The 25998-nt window shown below is 42.3% G+C and overlaps 1 protein-coding gene across 2 annotated transcripts in view; it reads left to right on the top strand.

The window, feature by feature from the left end:
• LOC146862321 (ureidoglycolate lyase-like) overlaps positions 1-25998 on the top strand; it is a 368574-nt gene that overhangs the window by 277461 nt on the left and 65115 nt on the right. For both annotated transcript variants that reach the window (XM_085641525.1, XM_085641524.1), the window contains exons 10-12: positions 12138-12216; positions 18669-18758; positions 20948-21020. In XM_085641525.1, the coding sequence (XP_085497651.1) occupies positions 12138-12216; positions 18669-18758; positions 20948-21020 (242 nt within the window). The remainder of the gene's footprint in view (positions 1-12137; positions 12217-18668; positions 18759-20947; positions 21021-25998) is intronic.

The raw sequence follows: 25998 nt of genomic DNA, 5'->3' as shown, positions 1-25998 counted from the left end.
GGAAATGGCAATGGAAAATGTGCTGTCGTCAAATGACAGAACACTACCACCCCACACTTTAGTAATATATTTGTGACATTGTGCTTCAAAATGCACCACTGGCTACATACACCACCCTTACCACCCTCTTGCTGAATGGATGTGTCGCACTTGCAACTCTTCTTCGTGTGATGTTTGGATTTTGTAGAATCTCTGTGAGTTCAGTGATGAGTGTAGTGATGTAACATTGACAGCAGCACCCCCATCCTGAAAATTGCTCCAGCATCACTAGCTACTTTGCCCACAAGAGCTCTTACAGCACTGGGAGCTTGCTGTGAACTCTGTCATCTACTGAAGTGTCTCCGGGGCATTGCAAAGACCTCATTGCATGTGCACCGAATGGCCAAACAGTGCACATCCTTACTTTTGTGAATGCGGAGTGTACCATTCAGCCTTGCCTGCTGCCAGCAGAGGTCAAAGAAGTCATTCCCATACTTCTGCATTTCTTCTGAAGACTAGACAGTCACAATAATCATTGCGTTCAGCTTGACAGATGGAGGGCAGTTGATGTTGGTTAGTAAAAGAGCATAGACTTACTTAGGAAAGAGTGCTGGAATTGTAAGAAGGAATGAAGCCTTGTTTATTACATTTTCTGGTAAAAAAAGAAATGCACCAGTAACTTTCAAACAGCTTCTTTTTGCCTCTAATGCTCAATTCATCTTTATTAAACAAGAAGTAGGAATTGTTATTCTTCTGAGACCCATGGAAGCCAATGTACAAAGAAGAGGGTATGCAGTTCCTAAGGGCGTGGAGATACACAGAATCAGCTGTACACTAGGTTTTATGGACAGGGTCAAGATGTGTACCCTGCAATAGGAGGCGAGAGGGGGAAGCCCCTCTTCGAAACTAGGGCCCTCACACACCCAGCCAGCTAGATGTTATGCTTCATCATATGGGCCTGCTCCTCTTCGGGTCAGCGCTGCAATGCCCGATGGGCACCCAATATAGGGCTCTTTATCGGAGATCTTTTGTTCCTGCCGTTTGGTGCAGTGGGGGTGAGGGGCCTAGTTGGTGTAGATGTTGTGTAAGTAAAGAATAAAGCGTGGTTAAAACAGGTCAGTTAGTCCTAGAACTGACGTTATTCTGGAAAGTAACCTGCCTGATTAAAAATATGGAGCCGCGGATATCTAGGAGCTATGTGTCTAGATGTCTATGCCCTACTCTCAACAGGTCGACATGTTTCTTGCCTTTTTTGTCATGAGGATCATTGGCAATTTATCAGGACCAGAGAAAAATACTATCTACACATAGTGGGGAGGGAAACCTACCTCCCACGTCGTAGTACAGTGGGTAATAGCCCACAGTCGTCAAGACACCTAGATTGAGACGGAGTAACAATGATTATATACATTATATACATCATCATTGTATATCTCATTGCCTTATAAAGGTGCACACAGGGGTGTTCAAAATAGTGTGCATTCTATGGTGAAAATTCACGCAATTACTGTGTCTAGGAGCCGCACACATAGTAATAAAAACCAGGCACAGGCATTATAGTTAACTGATAATTAAAAACAAAGCTAGGATAAAAACAGTAGTCGAGCAGTATGTTATTCAGTGCTCACCTAAGGGCCTAAGTAACTTTGCCGCATCAGTGTCCGGCATGTTAAAAGGACACCAGCAGTTAGTGTCCTGTGGGAGATATAAGAAGTAAACCGGTTAGCCGTGAAGCCACTATCAGAAAGTCTCATGCTCTCCAGAGGACAGTGGCGTGTAATAGTCATGAGGAAGGAGCTGTGGCACAACTGATTATGCACGCGCCCCCCTCACATATCTCTCACTAATCCAAACTCTCGTAGGACAAGAGCTGATTCCGCTGCCAAGGGCCAAGACATTGCATAAAGTATGTTGGTTACCACAAGTCAGCCGGGAAACAATCCTGTGTGCGGGAGTTTAGAAAATTGCCATTGCATGGTAGAGGGTGCGGTGAACCCTGCTGGATGCCCAGAGGCTCAAGGCTCATTAAAAGGCTATCGCGCAGCACTGAGCACTGCGAACAGGGGAACAGGTCATAGTTTTACTTACCGGCACTCCAGTGAATGCGCGCCGCGTGACCTACCCTCGCCGCAGGAACCGGGTGGTGTACTGCTGCCTTCCACGGCTGGGGGATGTGGCGCTCTGATGCGTGTTAGATCGGATAAGCAACTGAGAAGGGACTAATCGTATGAGACTGGCGGCCATTTTAGCCTAGTCTCTGCAACGAAGATGATGTATGGGAAAATCTGTTTGCATAAGATTGGCGGCCATTTTAGCCTAGTGTGGTAATAGTAAAAAGGCTAAGTGGTATACCGGAGTTCTATAGGGGATACTAAAGTGGCCCATGAGGTATGGGGTCCACCTTATTGTAATGCAGGCAAAAAAAATGTCTCATTCGAAGGTTGAATGCAATAGATGGTTTTCTTATTCTATGATTGATACAGTAACATCTCTACTGATAACTCAACTGCCGAACAGAGGGGTGACATCAAGTCCAGACGACCAATGACTAAAGTAGGTGGAACATTAGGTATTAGCTAGTGTTGCCCATGGGATATCATCATTGAGTCCATTACTGTCAGTAGACAATCTATGGACCCATCTCTGCTCAATCCTGAAAAGAGCCCTTTGTGTAATATGTGGGTGTGTCTCTAGGATCAACCAATGTAGGGACTCAGGAGAGTGATTGGAGTCTCTGAAGTGTGTATACATCTTAGTGGTGACCCTCTGGCGGCGAATGTTGCTTCTATGTTCTGTAATGCGGGTTTTAACCATGCGTAGTGTCATACCTGGGGAATGTAAGCCACAGGGACAAGTGATCAAGTAAATGCAATGTGTCATATTGCAGTTAGTATGCTTGGTAAGTTTCCACCTAAAGGTTTCTGATAGGGTCACCTCTTTGACAGTAGATGTGAGCGGCACACAGTACAAGTGCCACAAGGGTAGTGGCCAGTGACTGGTGGTAAATTCCAAAGAAGCCTTTGTTCGCTGGAGTTGGTATGTTTGGGTCTGGTGTGAATCAAGATATCTTTTAGATTTCTAGTGCGTTTATATGCAAACCTTGGTGTGGGAATCTGTAGTTTACCAGTGCCCAGAATACTCCAGTGTTTTTTAACAATGTTTTTTATCCTGTTGGACTCAGGAGTAAATGATGTCACACAAGTAAGGGTATCTGAAGAGGGTTTGGTGTTAACCTTTAAGAGAGCTTCTCGTGGGTTGTTCCTACCTCTTTTCATAGATGTATTGATCTGACGTTCTGGATAACCCCGCTCCCTTACGTTAGAGGCCAAGGTACGTGCTTCTGACTTGTAATCTGCAGCCGAGCTACAGTTACGTCTAATGTGTAGGAACTGGCCCACGGGTAGATTGTCCCTGAGTGCTTTAGGATGGTAACTACTATACAGCAATAAGCTATTCCAGTCTGTAGGTTTTCTGTACAGAGTGGTGTTCAATAAGCCTTCGCTTAGTCTGATATTCAGATCCAGAAAGGGTATGTTAGTAGCTGAGACAGTATGGGTGAATCTGAGATATTCATTTTGGTTGTTAATCCACAACACAAATTCTTCACCTTTCCAAAAAATTAGGATGCTGTCAATGAAACGTTTCCATAGTAACAGATTGTTTACGTATGGATTGTTGGGGTTCCTAATGATCTCTTCCTCAAAAGCCGCCATGTAGAGGCAGCCTACACTGGGGGCGAAGGTACTCCCCATCGAAGTACCCTGGGACTGATGATACAATTGTTTCTTAAATTCAAAAAAGTTTTTTCGGTCAGTGCCAGGGTTGCACACTCCATAATGAAGGTAACAGGGGTAGGTGACATCCATTCGGTCTTGCCCAGTGCAGTTTCTATGACTGCCAGGGTGGCTTGTTGGGGGATGTTCGTGTACAGAGCATCCACATCAAGGGTCACGAGGTAATCTATTTCATTGCTGTTCGGTACCTCCTCAATCATGTGGAGGATGTTAGTAGTGTCTCGTACATAGGATGGTGTCTACTTCACTAAAGGTTGAAGAAAGCAATCACAAAATTTAGACAGAGGCTCAAGTAATGAGCCAATGCCTGAGACAATTGAACGTCCTGGAGTCGGTGTAGTGCCTTTGTGTATTTTTGGGAGTGTATAGAAGTATGGTATTTTAGGTTCTTTGGCGATCAGGAAATCTGCCTCCTTTCTACTGATCCATTCATTGGTTTCTGCTTCATGGATCATGGTAGTGATCTTGGTTGTCAGTCTGGTGTAGGGGTTTTCTGTAATGGGGGTGTAGTACCTTGCATTTTGCAGTTGTCGGAGGCACTCTGCATCATAGTCAATAATTGACTGAATAACAGTAGCGCCGCCTTTGTTGGCCTGCTTGATGGTAATTGTGGTATCATCAGCCAAAGACCTGGCAGCCGCCAGTTCTGCAGCAGACAGATTGTGAAAAGGGGTGTTATTTGAAGGTAAGGTCAATTCATTAAGTACGGCCTGTTCAAAGGCCAAAACCTCTACAGGGATCATACTGTTGCTAGGTGTAAACGTGGAGAAGTTCCGTAGCCCCGTGTCCTCTTGATCAATGTTCGGTCTAGTTTGGAAGAAGGCCTTGAGGCGAACTTTCCTGAAGAGATTCTCTAGTTCACACTGATCTCTGAAGCTATCAGTCTTTGGAGTGGGAACAAAGCCTAGGCCCTTTTACAGGACCATCACTCCTGTCTCAGTGAGCGACCTGTGCGAAAGGTTCTCTATTAACTTCTCTGACCTCTTGGAAGCCAGCCAGAATCTCAGAAAACAAGATGTTGCTCCCCAAATCGCAGTATTGAAGGAGGGGGAACTCGAGTAACTGTTTTATACAGTACTATAGTAGAGGTGTATGAGGCAACAAGTGAACAGGGAGAGCCAAGCCAAGGGTCTGTCTTTGTTTTAAGAGCCCATGTTATCTCAAAGAGCCTAGGCACTAGCTGAGCCATGGTAACATTAGTCATGGAAATCGTGCCCCAAATATTATGCTAAAGCATAATAAAGTGTCTTAAAAATTAAAAAAAGTGTACATCTTCAACAAGCGGTTCACCTTATTTGAACACATTATATCACTGCATTGATAGGTATTCATTAAAAAGTGATAGTTTTTAAACATGAACTTAGAAACATTCATGCCCCCACTCCGATGACAATACTATTAGTGAGCTAAGATGGGTCCAAGGCTCAATAGGACCTCGAGCTGAACCTGTCATCTGGCTTAAGCTTTCAGTGGCTCACACATCTCTATACTTTACTCTGAGCATTCTGTGCCTGAAATAAGGTAGATGCGGCTGCCAGTGTGACATTGGTTTTGTATGTGAAACTATCGTATCTTGTACTGCCACTGACCATCTTGTACATGTGTTGTGTGTGGGCAGGGAACTTACATTGCTGCCACATGCTGCACATTGTGTTTGTGTGTGTGTTTACACAGAGACTTGGACTGCTGCTATCCTTGTTCTGTGCATGTGAGGGAAGCTTGCATTATTTCTGGCCAGATTGGGATGTGAGAGAAGTGAGTACTTCCGGCCAGTGCTGTACATGTTTTGTATGTGGAAATCGTGCTATACATGTGAGTCAAGCATGCACTCATGTAACCCAGTTCCGTTCCTTACACTTGTACCAAATCTGAAATGCTGCTTATTTGTTGTATTTAAGAGAGGCGTTTAATGTTGCTGCCCAGTGCCACACCTGTTCCATGTCTTTGAAGAAAGTGTGCACTGCATGGTCGAGCAGTACTACACTTGTACCATGTCTTTAAAGGAAGCTTGCACTGACCCTAAAGTACCACATTTGTTCCATGTTTCTTGAAGGATCCTTGAACTGGCCTTGCAGTGCTATCCTTGTTCCATGTCTTTGAATGAAGCGTGCAGTGGCCACGCAGTACCACATTTGTTCCATGTCTTTGATTGAAACTTGCACTGCTCCTGCAGTACCAAGCTTGTTCCATGTCTTTCGGAGATGATTGTGATGCTCTTAACCAGTGCTGTACATCTTATGTATGGGAATCAAGGACCCACTGCACTCCTACTTTCTGTTCTCTACTTCTGTGTGTTTTAGGTCTGACCAAAAGACTGTTTTAGCTGTCTTGCCAACCTCATGTTTATCTTGCTTAGAGAAAATTGGCTTTTGGTAAGTTCTCTTTATTCAGCTGACAGAGTGTAATTCACATATTGGTTCAGCCCTTCAGACCAGTTTACATACGATGGAGCAGTGGATCAGCCCTTTTAAGCCATTGGCTTTGTTGGCAAGTTTGTTTCTGCTTGGTAGTCAGCTGCTGGTCAGGTAGCCCGAGTAACGATAATTTGCTTGCTTACTGTGTGGTACTCTGCATCCAGTGGAGCCCGACCACTGGAGATATTTCCTTTAGTGCTTCCCCCAACCAGCTCTCCTGCAACTGCAAACTAGTGCAGATTGAGTGATGAGAGCACCAGCAGCTCCTCTGCCATTGCTACTGGACCACAACTGTCTTGTGCAGTGTGCCAGGCATCACTGCTGCAAGCTTTAAACCCATGCTACCATCTTGAAACAGTATTCTGAATACTCTATCATTTTTCACTGTTCCAAGCTGGTAGACTTGTGAAAAGCTTTATTTTATTTTTTTTAATTGAAGCACCTGCCCCCCACAGTTAGATGGCATATTTTTCATTTATTTTGCTAGTCCTTCTTCTTCTTAGCGTATACTTTCACCAAGAAGAAAACCACCTCCTTGTTTTTTAGAAGACAAGTGGGGCCTTTTTTGGATGCAAAGGCTCTTCCCTGCAAAAGTCCACAAAGATCAGACTTGCATAGTCTGCAGTGCTGGTCCAGGTGAGGTTAATGGTAGATAAGGGAACCTCAGTGGACATTCAGGCTTCAGTGTAGCTTATCTCAACCGCTATGAATTGCACCAGTGGACTGATGCTCAGATACTCAACCTGCGCCGTCTGTGCCACCATCTGTCCCAACTCTGCTCCTTCCTAGTGAGATGTGTACCTGTGTGTGAGCAGTTTGATTGTGTGAGTGCAGAATAGCCATCATGTTTTGTGAGTGCATTGCGAGGAGTGTGCCTTTGTGAGGGCAGCACTCTGAGCATGTGGTCCCTGCATGTTATGTTTTTGTGTGCATGCAACGGCATACAAGGGCCAAACCTAGTGACTTTGATAATGCTTTCTGTGGTTATGGCTCTGACTTGCAGAAATGCAGACTTGTAGAAATGAAGTGCAGGGGGTGGAAATACAGTAGTGTGTGTATGAAAATGGCACTGAGTTTTGATATGGTAGATACAGACTATGTCAAAGGAGGTTGAAGTGTGTCAGAGGCAGCTGACAGACTCAGATGTCACCCTGATGAGGGAGGCCCAGTTACTTTGCTTGTACTGGGCCCATGGCAAGCTGCCTGTGCCACTGGTCGAGGAAATCACAGCCTGTCTCAATTTCTGCCACCCTTCTTCCTGACCTGTGATAATTAAACTGTTTGTATATTAGATCGAGGTTTTAGCAGAAAGCAAGGAAAAGTCTTAAGGTAGTTAACATAAGTAATGTCGTTAGGCATGATGGAACAAACCCAAAGATCTATATGGAGCAGTTTAAGTGGACTGTTGGTCAAACTCCAATACTTCATCTTCAATGGTTCTGTATTAGACTTTCACTCATGTTGCTCATCAGGGGCTCAGAACGAGTGATAAAGAGCATTTCAGAATGGGTTATTAGCAGTAGGTCTCATAATCGGGAAGTCATTGGGCCTTCTAGTAACGAGGTTCAGAGCCTGGAGCCTGGCAGAGGCAGATGTAGTGAACACCTATGAGAAGATAGTAGAGCCATGACAAAGCAACTACACATCAGTAACTCTAACATCTTTCTAGACAAACATTAAAGGGGCTATAAACAAAGAATGCAGTCGAAGTGTAATTAGTATAAATAAGCATGGATGGAAACTTTCCTGGTCTTATCAAGTTATCTTAAATGCTAAGCCTTTTGAGATGGTTAACGTTTTTCTAAGATTTGCGGTGAGCGTCACAACTACTAGGGTGAACGAGCGTAGTCTTGATAGCCTGGCACGAGCAGCAAGGCCCTCCTCAGAAGCAATTGCATGTGGCACACGAACATCAACATCAAAACAACCTTGCAGTTGAGAGATACGCTAGATGAAATCCTTAGACCAGTTTCGTTAACAAAAAACATTTAATTATCAAAATGATCTTTTTAAAAATGAAGTACTTTTGATGTAGGGGCCAGGAGCAACCACATTTATGAACTGGAGTACTATTTAAATCAAAGACTATCTTTAGAAGTAAAAATGTAAACACCCCAATGAGCTGATTCTAATTCTTATCAATGCCCACTAGGTGACAGCAGTGTATTACTATTTGGTTATTAAAGAAAGCAATGTCCTTAGTGAATGCTTTTCAAAGAGTATAGTTTTGGGATACTTACTCTCCAAATCCCTTGTTTAAAACGTAGCAAATGAATACGTTTCATCAGGACCGAGTCTCTATATTCTTTCTTGGTGCTCGAGAAGTTCCTAAACTCCGAGGGAAGCCTTCTTCAATAACAGGCCTTGGGTCCAAGTAAAGAAGGGCCTTTCCCCCTTTTTCCCAAGCTCACAGCCAAAGTCCAGTTACCACTGGCCTTGCTGGTGTTCACCAGGTGGACCAGCTCCATCTGTGTCATGGATCTGTCACTCCTGTCCGGACACAGGGAAAGGAGTTCCCCAGCAGGCACAGTCCTCTGATATCCTTGTGGGTCAGCAATATGCCCTCTACCCTGGCCCTCACAGAAGCTTCACAGGCAAAGCTGGCCCACTCTTGGAGAATGGTGTGTGGGTAGAAAGTCTATTGAAGGCATTAAATTGTAATTGTACTTGTAATTGCCTTTATATAGCGCTTACTATAACTGACAAGGCGTGAAAGCACTTTTTTGGCAAGTAACATGCTACTCCGGAACCCAAAAAGGATTAGTGGTGACTTAGTATAGTAAAATATGAAATTGATTTGAGCAGTGGACATGTTAGTCTGGTATTTGGTTTGAAACGAATAGTGGAGGGATAGAAGAGGAAAGGATTTGCATTTATATAGTGTTTGCAACCCCTGATGAGGTTTTGAAGCACTTTTCGGCGAGTAGCATGCTACTCGGGAACCCAAAAAGGATTAGAGGTGGAATAGTTTAGGGGAATATGAAATTAATTTGAGCAGTGATAAATAATGTTTTCATTATAAAAAGTGAACATTCACAGTAGCTTTGAAAAATTCTATGGCACCAATTTACCTGTGGTCCTGACAGTGAAAATTGCCCTACTATCTGATGTGTTAATTCGGGGTTAGGGCTAATCAGAGTTCCAATTACACAATTTTTAATTTAGGATTAACGAAGCCTAGAATTTCTTTAGTCTCCCAAGAAGCTTCTGGACTCCCAGCGGGGTGTTTACGGCATCTGTGATGTTTGAAGCTCACTTGTTAAATAGAGGAGAGTTGAACAGCAGCACAAATCTTTCAGCAGTGGAAAGCTGCCCAGACAGAGCCACCTTACCTGCAGTGATGTAATGTACACGCTCATGTAAACCAGTGAATTCAAGAGGTGACTGCAGAGAAACGTTTCTGAGGATTCAAGGACTCTCATGGGGATGCAGAGGAGACAGTGTCTTCTTGTGCTGTATGTGGCCTTCACACCAGGCATGCTGGCTGTCAGGTACAGCTCTGAGTCGGATTGTAGGGATGGGGAAATTTGATTGACAGCACCAGGTGCTGCTTGGAGGGTCACAAACCATGTGTGCAGGGAAGATGGGGCTGACTGTGTTGATGGGCCACCCCACTGCCTGCCGCTTGAAGGGTCACATTATGGCCTCATGGTGTTCCTCTCACATATTTACATGTTGTCCCATCATGCAGAGTGCAGGGGATCCCAGCAGTGATGGCCACCTCACAGAGTGTACTGTGCAGGGCCTCATGCTGGCCTCCTGCCTGCAGGACTTATTCAGACGTTCTGCTCAAATGGACAGCTTGGGGTCAGCCGGGTCATCGATCGTCATTTCAGTTTCTGTTAGACTTAGCATCCCTAACCATCCAATGGCCATCTATACACAAGGAATGTCAAGCTCCAGAGGTGTAAGGGAGATTCTAAGTACTCTAGTCTATCTAACTCCTTCTCAGCAAAGCTCAGCTGCATAGATCTGCACAATCCTAGGTATCTGGTCCTGATCCTTGAAGGAAAGCCATGGAATCCGTCTCTGCTCTAGTCTTTTGGGTGTGCACAGTGTCAGCAAGTCAAAAGGATAGATGAGAGGGGCTTGCCTGTCTATAGGCCTGGGCAAACGGTTAATTACACCAGAGTAATCGGGGTCATTTTGATGATCTAACATCACTCTTGTGATGCGAAATTACCAAAATTATGCTATTACGCCCGCTTGAATAATTAAGAGTAATTTGGGGCAAAAATCCTACTGCAGGAGCACAGGAAAAATAAACTAAGAGATCGTAAGTGGCTGCTGCTGTTCGTTTTCTATTGCATTTAGCGCTATTTTATTAGATGCAAGGGTGCATTTTACATTAAGAAAATAGCACTAAATGCTGGATTAAGCTCCTGGCGAAATAACCTGTAATTCTGCGGTAATTCCGCTTAATTATGCTGCAGAAAATTACACGCGTTACACACACCCCTACTTATATCCAGTCTTGGGGACAGTTTCCGTTTGCAGTTATCTGATCAAATTCAAAATTTGCCCGAAACTGTTGGGGGAACCAATCCCTGAAGAGCGTATTTGTCTGTCAGGCAGCCAGGTCTCAATGGCATCCCCTCCAGTGAGGTTCTCGTTCTCGTAATGATGCCTGTACCTCGGTAATTAGCTGCCACTAGCTGTTAGTCCTATCCTAGCCAGGCATAAGAAAGGTAGAGACACCCACCATAGAAGGAGATCCACCCAGTGGCACCCAAACACCGGGCAGAGTCTAGCACAGTAAGCAACATCCCATAATCACCAAGGTCACTGTTCAAGAAACTTCTGAAATGGATCTCGTGCACCAGAAAACCTATTGGTTGTCATGTGCGAGGCTGCTCCTTAGACTTCAAAGTCTAAAGTCTGTGAACTTTTTCAGTAGCCGTTAGAGGACTGCGCTATGTTAGTCAAATGTGTGCAATAAGCAGGCTTCCTATCAGTTCTTCTATTTCCGGTAATGTGCGGGAAATAATACTGTTATGGTGACTTGATGTTCCTTTTATTGTGCTTTCAAGTCAAGGCATCCACTTAAATGGTGGTGAACTACACTAAATGTTGTTACTATTAAGTGTGAAATCCACTCCTTTTCCAGTCTCCTTGCACTCCTGGAGAATGTTTCTTTCTAAATGCTCTTTGTCACAAAGTCCTTGAATATTTCCCCACCCTGTTTATTCAAGCTGACAGCAGAGTTAGTGCCTCAGTTTTCTTTCAGAATGATGACAAATGGGGGAGTGTTCTGGTTGTTTAGGCACTTGAAGACATGCATCGTCTCAACGGTCTGGCCAATACATTCCCGACTTTTTGTGCAGTTATTTGCCTATCCCAGCACTCTGGCCAATGAATCGCCTACTTTTTGTGCAGTTGCAGCATCTCAGCCCTCTGGCCAATGAATCGCCCATATTTTGTGCAGTAATTTGCAGCATCTCAGCGCTCTGGCCAACGAATCGCCCATATTTTGTGCAGTAATTTGCAGCATCTCAGCGCTCTGGCCAATGAATCGCCCATTTTTTGTGCAGTAATTTGCAGCATCTCAGCCCTCCGGCCAACAAATCGCCCATATTTTGTGCAGTAATTTGCAGCAACTCAGCGCTCTGGTCAATGAATCGCCCATTTTTTGTGCAGTAATTTGCAGCATCTCAGCCCTCTGGCCAACGAATCGCCCATATTTTGTGCAGTAATTTGCATCATCTCAGTGCTCTGGCCAATGAATCGCCCATTTTTTGTGCAGTAATTTGCCGCATCTCAGCGCTCTGGCCAATGAATCGCCCATTTTATGTGCAGTAATTTGCAGCATCTCAGCACCCTGGCCAATGAATCGCCTACTTTTTGTGCAGTAATTTCCAGCCTTATGTCTATTCTTGTGGTGTATTTATAATATATACATCCAAGTTTTGTTCTATCCCTTGCTGAACTCTTAAGTGTTTGTGCCTTTCAGGTTGAAGTTGTTTGAAATCCGTGCTGGTGTCGATGGGTTCATGGTGTACGATATTGGCTTGGTAGAGTCAATGCAAAAGGTAACATTTGTTTTAAGCAACATATGCTTTTACATACCACAAATAGCACTACAACACATTGACACTAATACACGTCAACAAAATACGTTTGAGTAATACCAAGAAATGTATCACCAAGGGATTACAAGGCACTTGTACAGGTAAGTAGACTTTTCCAACAATTGAGGCTTTGTAAAAAAAACAATGCATGGACATTGAAACTATGAACTAAAACTGCTTGCAAGTTTGTCCTCTCCCTTAGTCTAGTAAAGGAGTGGCAATTTACTATAAAGATAGTGTTCTGGGATTGTATTTTTTGCATATATAGTGGTCCTGGTTGGAAGATGAAGTTAACTGACTCGTAATGAGACTGTGAGTTTAGATATACAAACGTAAAAGGCCTGTAGCCGCGCTGGTTCTTAAAAGACACATGGACCCACTTGATCACAACACTTGACCTTAACTTAACAGAGGCCAGGGGGCAGGGAGATACTTCTTTTAATCGCCAGGACTCAGAACGCTCTGAGTCGCCTCCATAACTTGTGCACTGTGTGAGAACCAGAAATTTGGCTCAAGTACTCCTGTGTACTATTCAGAGAGACATAAACAGGATGGGATGTTCCACTGAAAGCCAATAGAATGGAGTTGGCACTGAGAACATACGGTCAAGCCAATGACTTTTAGTGATGAGTCCAACTGCTACACTCTGAAGGCTTGGAAGCTGAAGCAGTAAACTTTGAGGCAGTCCCCAGGTACAAATCGTTGCAGTAGTCTAGCCATGAGAGGATTATACACCCTACATGTAAACAATGCTCTGCCTCAGGGAAAAATGGCATGATCTGTCAGAAATGTATTAATTGAGTAGCACACGTTATTTCTGCTCTCAGGTGTGCAGTCTACCACAAAGTTTGGATACGCATGCTACAGAGAACGGGTGCAGGTCTAAACAGATTGCCAATATTTTCCACCAGAAATGTTGGGGTTACAGAAAGTGATCTCCGAACATCAGGACTTCAGTCTCCTCACTGTTGAGCTATAAAATGCTGGGCTACATCCGGACTGCGGTTGTATGTGATTTCATAGCAAAACAATTTCATAGATACCATTACTGGAAAACCATTTCACCTAAATTGTTTAATGGAAATTTGTTGTATGAGTGTCATTTGCCATTTCATAGAAACCAACTCATGGAATGTTTTTTCTCTTTTTTGAAATTGACTTTTGCATGCTTGTTTCGTAAGGTATGAATACAATAGTCGCAAGTCTTACTTACATTTTTTGCCAGAGGTATTTATTTCAATGCTTGAGTTCAGTGAATATACATTCAAATGTATATCCTTTATATTTTCAAACAGTTACTTCAGATGTTTTTAAATCACTGACCCTGAACACCATCGATCCCTGACCTCATCACAACCATTGAACCTGCTTCCCAATCTCCAAAAAACCTGTCAACATGTCAAAACTACACCCACCCCTGATCTCTAAACCCCACCCTTCCCTGATCCTATAAGCCCTTTCTTTCTCTAAACTCCACCTGTCCCTGAACCCTAAAATGTATTCACCACACCTAAGCTACACCCACCAATGACCCCTAAACTCCACCAATTCCTGAACCCTACAAACCCCTCATCACTCCTAAACTCCACGCATTCTGAACCCTAAAAACACTTTCCTATGTCTAAACCTCATCTTTCACTGAACCCTTAAAACCTCTCACCACCCTAAACTCCTCCCATCCCTGAACCCTAAAAAAAACCTCATCATCCCTAAACACCATCCATCCTAGCCTCCTAAATACCCTTCATCATTCTTAACCTCCACCCATCTCTGATCCCTAAAAACCTATTTTTACATTTAAACTCCACCCATCTCTGAACCCTTAAAACCCCTCATCACCCTAACCTCCACTTATTCCTGAATGCTAAAAATCCTTTACAATCCTTACACTCTGCCCATCACTCAATCTCAAAAAACCCTCACACCCTAAACTCTGCCCATCAATGAACCCTAAAAACCTCACAACACTCTACCCATTCCTGAACCCTAAAAACCACCCCTAAATTCCACTCATCCACGAAAAACCCCTCACCACCCCTAAACTCCACCCATCCTTGAACCCAAAGAAATCCTTTCTTTATCATAACTTTCCCATCGCTGACTCCTAAAAACCTCACCCATACCTGAACTCAAAACTCGCTCAGTACTCCAAAACTCCAGACAATTTTTTCTTCAAATTATCTTTTCTTAAAAATGTTTTCTTTAATTTTAGATTGTTTGTATTTCCTTAAAATTGTTTTTCAATGATTTGACTTCCCGAATTTTCGTTTTTCTATTAATTCACATACAACACTAGACTGATATTGCTTCAAGGCAGACGTTCAAAGATAGGCAATCAATTATATCCTGCTTCGAATGACTTTATTAGTTGTTCTATGATTTTGTATTATGGTATTACTGGTTACCTGGTTGGAATGTTTAGCACTTCCATGGTTGGGTCCAGTGGTGGATGTTGGTCTGCTGGTGCTCGAGCGGGGTCGGGCACTCTGGACATGGGCTCTTACCGTTTCTTTACTCCTTTGTCTGTTCCTGCTCACTGTTTATGCCTCACATCAGTACCACACTTTAGTGATGCATTTGGTCTCTCCACCCAGCCACGAGTAATGGAACCGCCACTAATCATAATTCTGTAATTTAAGGACTTGTTTTCCTGTTCAAAAGTTTTTACGTCATCATTTATTTTTATGTGTACCGCGGTTTCTCTCTAATATGGTTATAATTAGCTATCACTAGATTGAATTGAATTGGCATAGATTGTTGTGCTTTCAACTCACGTTTATGTTTCTTTAGCTTCACTCCTGATATGAGAGCTATAACCCTTGCTCGAAAATCTGGAGGGCTCCTTCAGAACATTGTGTCAGGTAGGCGGTAGGAGCCTGGGGTTTCTCCTCCCTAGGTAGGCCAGCTCATCTATGCGATGATCATGTTTAATAACCTACTACTGGGACAAAAACCTGAAAAACAACATAGCGAGAGACATGTCGAGCAACGTCTTCAAAGGTGAAGGAACGTACCTGTTAGCCCACAGTGTCCTTTCCCAGGGACTTGCTTATCTACCCCTCAGGCCTTCAGTGGATCTACCAAGTTAACAACTCAGGCTCCCTCCATACAGAGCATACCCACCTAGAAGGAGACTGGAGATGTCAAAGCCACAAAAAAGTACCACATTGGAGTGGCTACATCAGTAAAAACCATTGGCCTTAATGTGGAACCTGTGTTTTCAGCCCAATACAAAAACTATTGTTTCTCCTTTGCCTAAAGGCATGTGTTCCTTGCCAGATAGGGAACTGGACCCCACCTCCAGTTCCCTTTTCCAGGGTCTGGAAGCTTCCCCTGCTAGCAACTTTCTTGGGTAAGTCCCTGATGAGGTCAGCATAGCACCTGGCCTCACACTCCGGTGGCCGCAGTCAGCCCATCCATGTGGCTTAGCTGTCTTGTTTGTTTCATCCAAGCCAGTGCCTCAAGGGGAGCTGCAGTCTGCCCAGGAATCCACGATTTGGATCTGAAACGGTACTGAACTGAGTAGCTTAGTTTGACTCAGTCTGGGCAGATGGCAAGATTGCCTTATCTAGAAAGACCATACATTCTATGTCCAATACAAGGCACCAGCCCCCAACTTTGTGACCCTGTCTAAAGTTGTGGGCACAATAAACATCCAGTTCAGGAGATAGATGTGAGTTTGTTTACATAAGGGGCCACACATAAATACACTAGTTATTTTTAGAAAATGGTACAAACAATTTGAGGAAATGCAAGTCTATCTAAAAATACTCTCAAATCCATAGATTGGGTTTTCCATGAAAGTCTCCTGAAATCACAAGTTCTATTGACTGCTTGCTATTTGCTCGATTTTTTGCTTTTGGGGAGTGTTTTGCACAATGCTGGGCAGTGGGGACAGCAACATCTTTCCTTCCACCGAATATCTAGACCCGTACAGTTGGCTCAGGCAGTTTGGAAGATACATTTAAAGCGTATTAAAATAAATCTATTAAGCACGTAGGCTGAGAAGTGGTAATATTATAGTCTCAATGCTAACCTGAACTCCCAACAAACTTACCTCTTTATTCCTAGACACCCTTTAGTAAAATACTAACAAAAGAAGATGTATTTTTAATATTTAAAAGTCATGTCTTTTAGACACTAAAAGCAACAGGCACATCTGACAAAAATGTTTGATTTACAAATATTGAGACCGAGGAAACAGAAATCACACCTGTCACATATAGTGAATTTTTTCAAATATGGTGCTTGGGTCAGGAGGCGCAGTGTCCTAATCCCTCTAAACGGAGTATAACTCCTAACAATGTCAAGCAAGAATGACCAGCTCACACAATTGTTCTGCTTAGAATACATGTTCTTCAATATTTCAGACACATTGGTTGCACTTTATTCATCCTCAGATTCGTGTTTGTGCTTTGAAACTCCTTTTTATTCAAATCTTCATAAAATCAGGTTTTCAAGAGTAGCGTTTTGTCTCTATTCTAGAGACTTCTTCAGGGCTTAATTGGATGTTCAGAACATTAAGCGCCGGACATGTTTATATAAATACATGCCCTAGGTTCCTTTTGTTTTGCGAAATGTGCTCCAATTAAAATCTTTTTATCCTTTGTTATCGTGTCTGATGGTGTGAGTCCCATTTCCACGAGGTGTATGTCTCAAACCTGCGTTAACGTCCTCCTAAGTTTTCGCCTATGTTGGCATCCCAATCTCCTTGTATCGTGCGTAGCAGGTCGTGTGGGACAATGTCAAAAATGTTTGCCCACTTGAGTTGCATTCATGTGGGCAATAACTGTAATTTCCAAAGGTAATTTCCAAACCACGAGTCATAGAATGGTTATGTTTTGAATTCATGCAGAGCATTTACAAATGCAGAAAATCTAGTGGGGTTTGCCACACCATTCATACATATTGGGTTAGGAATGGAAATCCCTGTAATCTGGTGAAGACAAGAATAAGTGCATTGGCAAGCTGGGAAAGTGACGTGAACAGCCCCAAAACTAGTTCCTTATGTAGTTTCTTGCGCAGAAATAATAAAATGATATGTGCAAAAATTATTCCTGTTGTTGTTTAGTGGGTCTTTGTGTTACAGTCAATAAAAATGTATTAAAAGCTCACTAATTTACCTAGGGCGATTGATAAGACAGCAGCTATGAGTGTACATGCACCTGTTTGAGATTCCTGTTGGATATTCTGTTCCTAATATTCATAACAGTCTTGTTCCCAAAGCTTTTTCTGTGAGTAGCTGTGTATTACTTGTGTCTTAAGTGTACATTGAACCACTGTAGTAACACTGGCTTATTGAAAAAATAAACGTTGTGAAATTTAAAGCCATCCGATTTACAAAGAATTTTCTGTGAGTAAATGTGACTTACACTTGGCATGCTTTGGGCGTACTCCTGTATTTCCAGGAATCATTTGCATCTACTTATGAGGAAATTCTTTGTGAATTATGTGCAACACAACCACTTACATGAAATGCTTTGTGAATCAGACATGGATACGATTGTGTAATTGACTTCTAAGGCCCTCACTGCGAGTGACCAGTTCTTTTCCAGTCGCTGTGCAAACTACTGTGGTAGTTACCACATGCCTCAAAATGTTTCCCAGGTAAATTTCCACAGGTGAAAGCTACTGGATTTTACCGGGGTGTGTGTGTGTGGGAGATGAGGGGCGCAATGCAAAGTAAATGCTGGTACATGCTGATTTTAGTGCTTGAGCACCAAAATCCACATTTTATGCCCCATTTTAAAGGGCACAATTTGTAATAGGCAATAATGATCTCATCTTCTAAATTGCGATCCACGAGGATTCCGGTTTTAAAATATATCCCATCACTCGTAATGAGGGCTTTTCACAGGACTTACTCATAGAAAACCCTTTGTGAATGAAGACCAATCAATGCTTAATTTGTAGAAAAATAAGTGCTAGGGTCCCCGTCAGGAGGCCGCTGCAGCGTGCGCCACCCATTGCCCCTGCCAGTGCTGCCAATGACTGTGACACACATAACTACTGCCCATCACACTACTACAAATGTGACAATTCAGACTATTACAGGCCCCCAAAGCTAAAAGAATGGCTTGGGCGACAGGTATTAGTCACTTTTAATATATATTGCATGAATGAACAACTATTGTTGTGCTCATCTCTACATTAGATAGACAGTGCCATCATGTGGCAGAGTGTCAAAAGTGCCAGTGTTGACAGTTAAGTGCCAGTGCCGAGCACCGGAAACCACCAGCTCTAATTAAGCACTGAGCCCAAGGTGTCTGTGAGCATAGTCAGTATTTAGCATGGTGGATGATGCACGCTGTAAGCTCGAATGCTTGTCCTAACTTTCTAATTATCTGTATCTAATTCTAGAAGCGTGTTTATTATATATCATTATCTTATATAGTGTATAACCTTTCTTTCAGTTATTCCAGGAGCACACTAAAGGACCTAACCAGCTGCACCGGATACCAGAAGTGACTGTGACACAAACAGATTTACTAACTATGCCGCCTGTAAGTCAATAAGGGCGCAGCCGCAAGTCGGCTATAAACATATAGCATTGATCAAGTTTTCAGTATGCCTTTGTGTGATATTTCTGTTTTCAGTGTATCGACATGTGTAACTTATATGCCTCGTGAGTGATACTTTGAATGACAGTTTATCGTTATTAGATGATCAAAAAACTTAGTGCAGTGCAGAATTCAAGGTAGTTAATTTAGAGTTTGATGGGAGAGTAAAACAGCCTTACCTGTCTCATTTAGAGGTGGGGATCAGCCAGGATTCTCATGGCAGAACCTCAGATGGCTCCACCATCGATAAGCCTTCTCCTGCAGCCTGTCTGCGACAAGACTTCCGGCTGAGGAGTGTTGTGAGGCCTGCTCTGCAGAGGTGCAGGTCAAAAACTTTGTATGCGTCAGGGCCATTGATTTTTAATGTTGCAGAAATAACAAAAACAAAAGAGTGCCAAAAAAAGACTCTGTGATATGGTGGCTGTCTGGTATTTCAGTTTTGTTAAAAGTGCTTCACTGAACTCGTTGCCACAAGTAGAATCTCTAAGTTGGCAAGCATTCCTCCACTGAAAGATCAAAAGAGGGACCTCTGCCAACCAGGCAGACCCAGTGCTCTGCCCGCCCGTCTCTAAATGATCCCACACGTCTTATTTTGTTGTTTGCATTGCAGTACTTGGAGTCCTGTTTCTCTAGAGAGAATAGTCAACCTAAAAGTACTTGAGGTCTAAAGCTGTAAAAACTAGGACAGGATGAACTGCTTAACTCTGACTTGACACGCCAGGTCTGTGCCTACATCAGCTTTGTGGCTGTGGTATTTTATTTTGTCTTCAAAAATGTAAAAATAAAAATAAAATCGAGAATAGACAAACCTAAGACCTCATACACAAACTGCACTTTGTAGTACTACAGTAGTACTACAAAACGTACTACAAATTGCTATTCACAAACTGCATTTTTGTAGTAATTTACTAGTAACTTACACTTCTTTAGTAATTTACACTTTTGTAGTACACTCAGCACTACACGTGGCCAACCACTGTTGCTGCAACACCCTCCCATAGAAAATAATGAAGGGAGGGACTTAAAATAAAACCCCATAGTAAATAATGTTCGATTAAATTGAGTATTAAAATAGGTAAAAATATAAATTAAAGTATAAGTAGTACATATTATTTAATTATACAACATCTTGTAATTAAATAATAGCAGGAGTGTTTGCTTAATTGACAGAACACTTTACCACAACCATTTGTCAATATGTGGAGGGGATATAAATGGTAATTTTACGTTTTTTATTGCATATTTGAATTTTAATAAATGTTTTTATAAACTTGTATTATTGTCATCATGTTGTGCTGTGCTTAGGAAAATGTTTTGAGAGCACTGAAAAGCCCCTTTGGTTTTTAATCAATGGTTATATTGCTTATTAGAACATTGGAATGTGGAGCACTCCAGTGTAGACAATGGAGTGCTCCATGCTTCTACGGGCCGGTAAAGGCCCGCAGAGCAACATTCCAATGTTTTACAAAAGTCTCTTTAAATTTAAATCCCCTCGAGCTTCGAGAAGCCTTTGTTTAATTTGTTAGAACATTCTGCCCTCTAGTGGCAGAATGTTCTAATAGCCTTATAGCCCTTCGTAGCAGGGCTATACCGCTATTAAAGTCCCGCTGCTTTTGTTAAAGTCCCTCGCCTTCGGCTCGGGCCTTTAACGCTGCAGCGGGCCTTTAATAGCCGGTATAGCCCGCTACGGAGGGCTATAAGGCTATAATAATATCCTGAATAACATTTAAACTGAAGAAAACGAGATACCTATCATCAAGATTATCCGTCCACTGCAGGCTTCTCCAAACGCTAAGGATCTACTAAAGTTGAATCTTTCTCTCAACCAAAATTATAAAACATCTATAAAATCTCAATTCTGATTCCAAGACTATGACACACACTCTATCAACACCTGCCCAGCCACAGAGCTGCTTTCCTCCGCCTTTGATCTCCCAGTTCTCCCTCTTGTTAATTCCCTTCTCTGCCTGTGTGTCCTAATGCTTGATATGCTGATCTTGTGCAGTGACCAGGCTTTTAAAGGTTAATTATCCGTCCATAGCTATTACCACTCTTTCCTATCACAATTGTAGTTCCATTCGCATTTTACTATTATATTGTTTAGAACTAATGTCAATTTATTATCTTCCTAGGGAGGTGTTACACTCGTTGGCCTAAAATATAATATTGCAGTTGGCATTCTCTTCATAGATGCTTGGTTTAGAGGTAAGGTTGTTTTCTTAATAAAGTGCTCTGAAATATTTTCATACATAGGTTGCTGTTTCTCTTGGGGAGTTTCCTAATTTATTTATTACAGAAATTCCATAATGCTGTTGGTTGGATGTTGACAAATGATCAAAATAACAAACAATTCTAAAAGCTGAAACTGGAGTCCAGGACTACATGGCTCATTGGCATAGGAATCTCATTGCCATGTTCATCCATATGTATTATTTTGTTGTTCCAAGACATGACAGGGGTTACAATGATCTGTCACTTATTTCTACACTTTTATAATGTTTTTAAAGAGTTTTCCTAAAATTATGCTTAGCCGTTTCCCACCTATGTGCTCGTTTTCTGCAACTGTATCTATAAAGTTTTATGCATGGGTGTAACTGATAGGAGTCTTCTTTTTGGAACCTTCCAAATGCATAGAAATAGATCCAGCATAAAGATCGTAATAAGAGCTCTACCTCAAAGTCTCATGTAAAGAAGAGAATGGTGGTATTAATAAAATTACCTTATGGTAGATAGTATTAAATTAATTAATGTCTCCTGTAGGTGCATTTAAAGAAACGGGGGAAATGATTACACGCCTTGCTTCCCCATCATAGAATCTTAGTTGATATTTGTGAACATTAAATATCTCTGCCTCCCTGTAGGATCCCCGAAAAAATGTTTACTTCACAAGAAACATCTTTGGATTGAAACTTTCAAAAAGTCACTAACCCCGTGCCTATGATGCTAACAGGCTTTTTCTTCAATTTGGGCTATGTTTTTAAATACGAACAATTCCTGCATAAATTAAAGCACACACTCCAGAACTAAGTTTTTCAAATTCCCTAGGTTTAGAAACACCAAAAAGGCACAGAGCTTGCAACAAGATTGAGATGGTTGTGTGATATGGGGCTCTACCTCTACTTCGTGGGGTGACCCGAGTGCTCCCTCAACAAATCCTGACCCCATGAGTGCTGGGTGCAAGGGTTGAGGGTCCCGTTCGAACAGTGGAGAGCAAATATCGATCCTTATCAGGAGATGTGACTCCAGCAAGATGGCAAAAAACTGAGACGAGAGGTAGAGCATCTCCATCTGCCTGTTGTTGGGGCCCCACATCCCTCCTGGAGCAGGCACTTGCCCCAGCAAGGCAAGCGCCTTTGGGGCATGACAATATAGGGGAGAGCTGGTCCTCCCAGTGAACTGTTGATTTCTGTGAGGCCCATAGGGAGCCTGAGAGGCCACCATCAAATATCCTATTAGCAACTCCCTCATAGCAGACATGAGGAAACCCAGCTTGCCTAACATCCTGGAGCAAAAGGGGGGCTGCCCAAACACTCTTCTCCAGAGGCAAACGTACGAGTGTGACGCCATGAACTGCAACAGCTGATGGGGAATCTCATCTGGCACTGTAGAAGACAGTGGCACCTTTTTTTGAAAATATCCAACACTGGAGCAGATTCATTGACGATATCTTTTTCATTTGGAAAGGCCCAGAAGAACAACTCCATGAATTCATTCTTTGGTTAAATCTTTGTGATAGCCATCTCAAATTCTGTGCTAACATCAGTAGGGAACGTATTGAATTTCTAGATATATGGATTCATAACATGGAAGGCAAAATTGAGGTGTCTTTATACACCAAACCCACGGCAAGAAACACCATCCTTCAATACCAAAGTTACCACCCACGTAATCAAAGAGACAATATACCATTTAGTCAATTTCTCAGATTACGTAGGAATTGTACCACCATGGCCAACTTTGAAATACACGCCAATGACCTTAGAGGCAAACTACTCAAACGAGGATATCCCCATAGAGTAATAAGAGACGCATACAAAAGAGCCAAGTATTATAACAGAGAGGCTCTCTTGCAACAAAGAACCCATACGGAGGAACAAAAACTGGTTTGTGTTACCCGCCACTCTAACTTTGACAACAAATTGCGTCATATCATTGGTTCTCAATGGCATATCCTTAACACAGGCGACCCTAACAATAACATGCCCAAACCCATTTTTGCGTTTCGCCGCAACAAGAATCTCCGTAATTCTCTAGTGAAATCCCACTTCAGTAACACCAATAAGTGGGTACAAAAATCCATCACTGGCAGTAATCCGGTGTTAGGTAACCACAGATGTGGTAGTTGCCACGCCTGTGAGTCTGCCATCACATCTAGTGTTCTGGAATGGGGAAAGTTCAAATTCAACCTTACTGAAATGACCAACTGCAGATCATCTAACGTCATCTACCTTATCCTCTGCCCTTGTCGCAAAGGATATATAGGAGAGACAGGCAGGGAATTCCGTACAAGATTGAGCGAACATAAATCCTCAATTAGAAATAAACGTAGAGGGGCCCCTCTAGTTGAACACTGGCTAGCTAAAAATCACAAGGCTGAAGAAATAAAATGGATCATTGTGGAAAAAGTAATGACTCCTAGTGATAATAACACTGAGGCATTAAGGAAAAAAAGAGAAGTATTCTGGATGTTTACTCTTAAGACAGCTGACTGCGGCCTTAATGAACACATCCCTTGGGAAAATGCGCTCTTGTAATCTTGTGCTTACTTATTTCCCTATTGGTCCTCTTCAGGCTGTCTACTCATGATACTTAGCCACCATCCCCTGCTTTCATTTTATTCTTATTTTCACTTTGCCCGGTTGCTCATATTTTGTCCCTTCCTCCATTGCTATCCCCTGGCTCCCTTTAGTCATATGTTTCTTAATCTGTAAGTTTCTTTGTTAATGCTGCCTTAACATGTCACGAGTATCTGTGTTTTTTATTCAATTTCGGTTTCCTTTTTTTACGTGGCAGTCGTATGTCTACCGGCAGGTCTATTTTCCAGTAATATTACCCTTGGCGGTTTCGTTGGTATTTTGTCTTTCCCTATGTACGCCTGTGGGACTTAGTTCTTTTCAGGAGGGTGCATCTTTATATGTTTATTTTTATCCTGTACCTTATGTACCTCTGGTTATATTTATTCTATTTTCTTTCCCCCTCCAATATGGCGGCTCCCTTTCTGACGCTGTAATTTATTCACGTTCATCGCGCTTCCTAGCTTCCTGTTTTCTTTTCACCTCCACCAATATGGCGGCTCCTTTCCAACGCGCATATTCACTTTCTCTTGCCGTGCTTCCTGGCGTCCTTCAGCTGTTTGATATTCACGCTCCTCATCTCACAGCAACTTTCCCGGGCTTTCTTCAATATATATATATCACCAGTCCTGGCCATTCCAGCCGGAGAGTCTTTGGGCACGGATACCGCCCCGGTTGGTTTACGCTATCGGTTCTGTTATACATCTTACAGGTAATTAACATGGCAGCGACGCTTATATGGCTGTACCTCACATATCTATCCTGCTTCTCAGCTAATTGGAGATTTCGCCTTCTTTTTAGGATTATCCTTATACTCCGTTGCATCTACTTCTTGACCTGATATGGTACCTCATTAAGAAACTGCTTTCCGATCCTACATTCCTTAAATCTAATATGCTTGCGTAAGTCGGACCCCTTTGAGTGCCACTTTATTAACTTCTATGGCTTTTCCCTCTCTTATATGAGTTCCATTCTTTCTCTTCAGGCTATTCGTGCGCCGAGTCAATCTGCTTTACTCCATGCCAGGATCTCAAGATCGCCCGTAGCACTGTTACCCTACATATAGACTGGACCTATTAAAACAGCTGTGTTCTTGGGTTCGTATTTGCCTGCATTTTATTAGTCTCCCACCTTCACGGCAGGTTATAAAGTCTGTCCAGCTAGTCTGCTATGTATATCACATTTTTTTGCTTTTTTCCCCTCTTCTATTCGCAGCCATTTGGAATTCCCATTAAGTACTCCTTTTGTCCTTGGCCCTTCATTTAGCGTTGTCCTCATATTACTTGTTGCCGAGTAGGTGCATTTTCATGATTTTTTCTATTTTTCTTTTTTCTTTATTCTCTTCTTTTCCACTATTTCTATCTATCTCTCCTTTCTCAGCTGATTCTTTTTAATTTGGTTTATAGCTTTTGCTTCATCTGCACATTCTGGTACAAGATTGATACATTTTTTCTTGCACAATGGGTGTGATCCATTTTTTTCTTTTACCTACTTTTGGGAACTATTGGCTCTCTAACTGTGTTGTTGGCTCCTTTATAGATTGCATCTAGCTTGCTCGAATCATTAGATTATTTTTATATTTGTTGTTTTCCTTGTTTCCACAGATTGTTTATACAAGTACTATTAGAAATTCTCAAAGCCTTGCTAATGTTTTCTCTCGTGAGAAGAAACTATGGAATCAGTTGTGAATTATTCTGACACCTTTCCCAACTGCTAAAGGATTGTTGCACCCTGACGAAGGAAATTAGGGTCTGTTGATCCTACTCCGAAACGCGCGTCGGCGCTTCTGGTTTTTGGTTTTTGCCTTTTGTCTGTTGTTTTCTAGGCTACATTTCTATTTTATTGTATATATTCATGAAATGTATCACTATTTTTACATGTATATTTCTGTCACATAGGGTTAATGTATTGTTTGTGTGTTTTGATATAAAACATGAATTTTGTCTTTGTTGTTAAAATATATGTTCTGTTTCTGTCTCACGTGTAATTTCGACTGTGATGTGATCTAATTAACACATGACCACTTGTACGTATAAATGAATGTCTTCAAAGCAAAAATGATAAATATAAAAATAACATATACATTTTGATAAATAAAATTGTATATCCAATTCTGTGGTACTTGGATGTTGTTGTGTAACGATTGTGGAGATATTCCCCACTGTTTAATTAACTCTAGAGAAGAGGTCCTTGTCTAATTTGTGAAGACAGTGGCTCTTACAAAGCTACAGCTCCCACCGGAGTCGGGCGGCTTCAGAGCTCCCAATTTCAAATTGTACTGTTTAGCAGCTCAATTGCAATTGCTAGCCCTCTGATTGGCGGGCCTTAACCCGGAAGACACTAGTACTATGACACCTCTACTTGAGCGTGGGGCGGTCTTGACTCTATCA

This window comes from Triturus cristatus, chromosome 2_2, assembly GCF_964204655.1.
Source record: "Triturus cristatus chromosome 2_2, aTriCri1.1, whole genome shotgun sequence".
NCBI lineage: Eukaryota > Metazoa > Chordata > Amphibia > Caudata > Salamandridae > Triturus > Triturus cristatus.
This window is presented reverse-complemented; position numbering and strand designations above follow the sequence as displayed.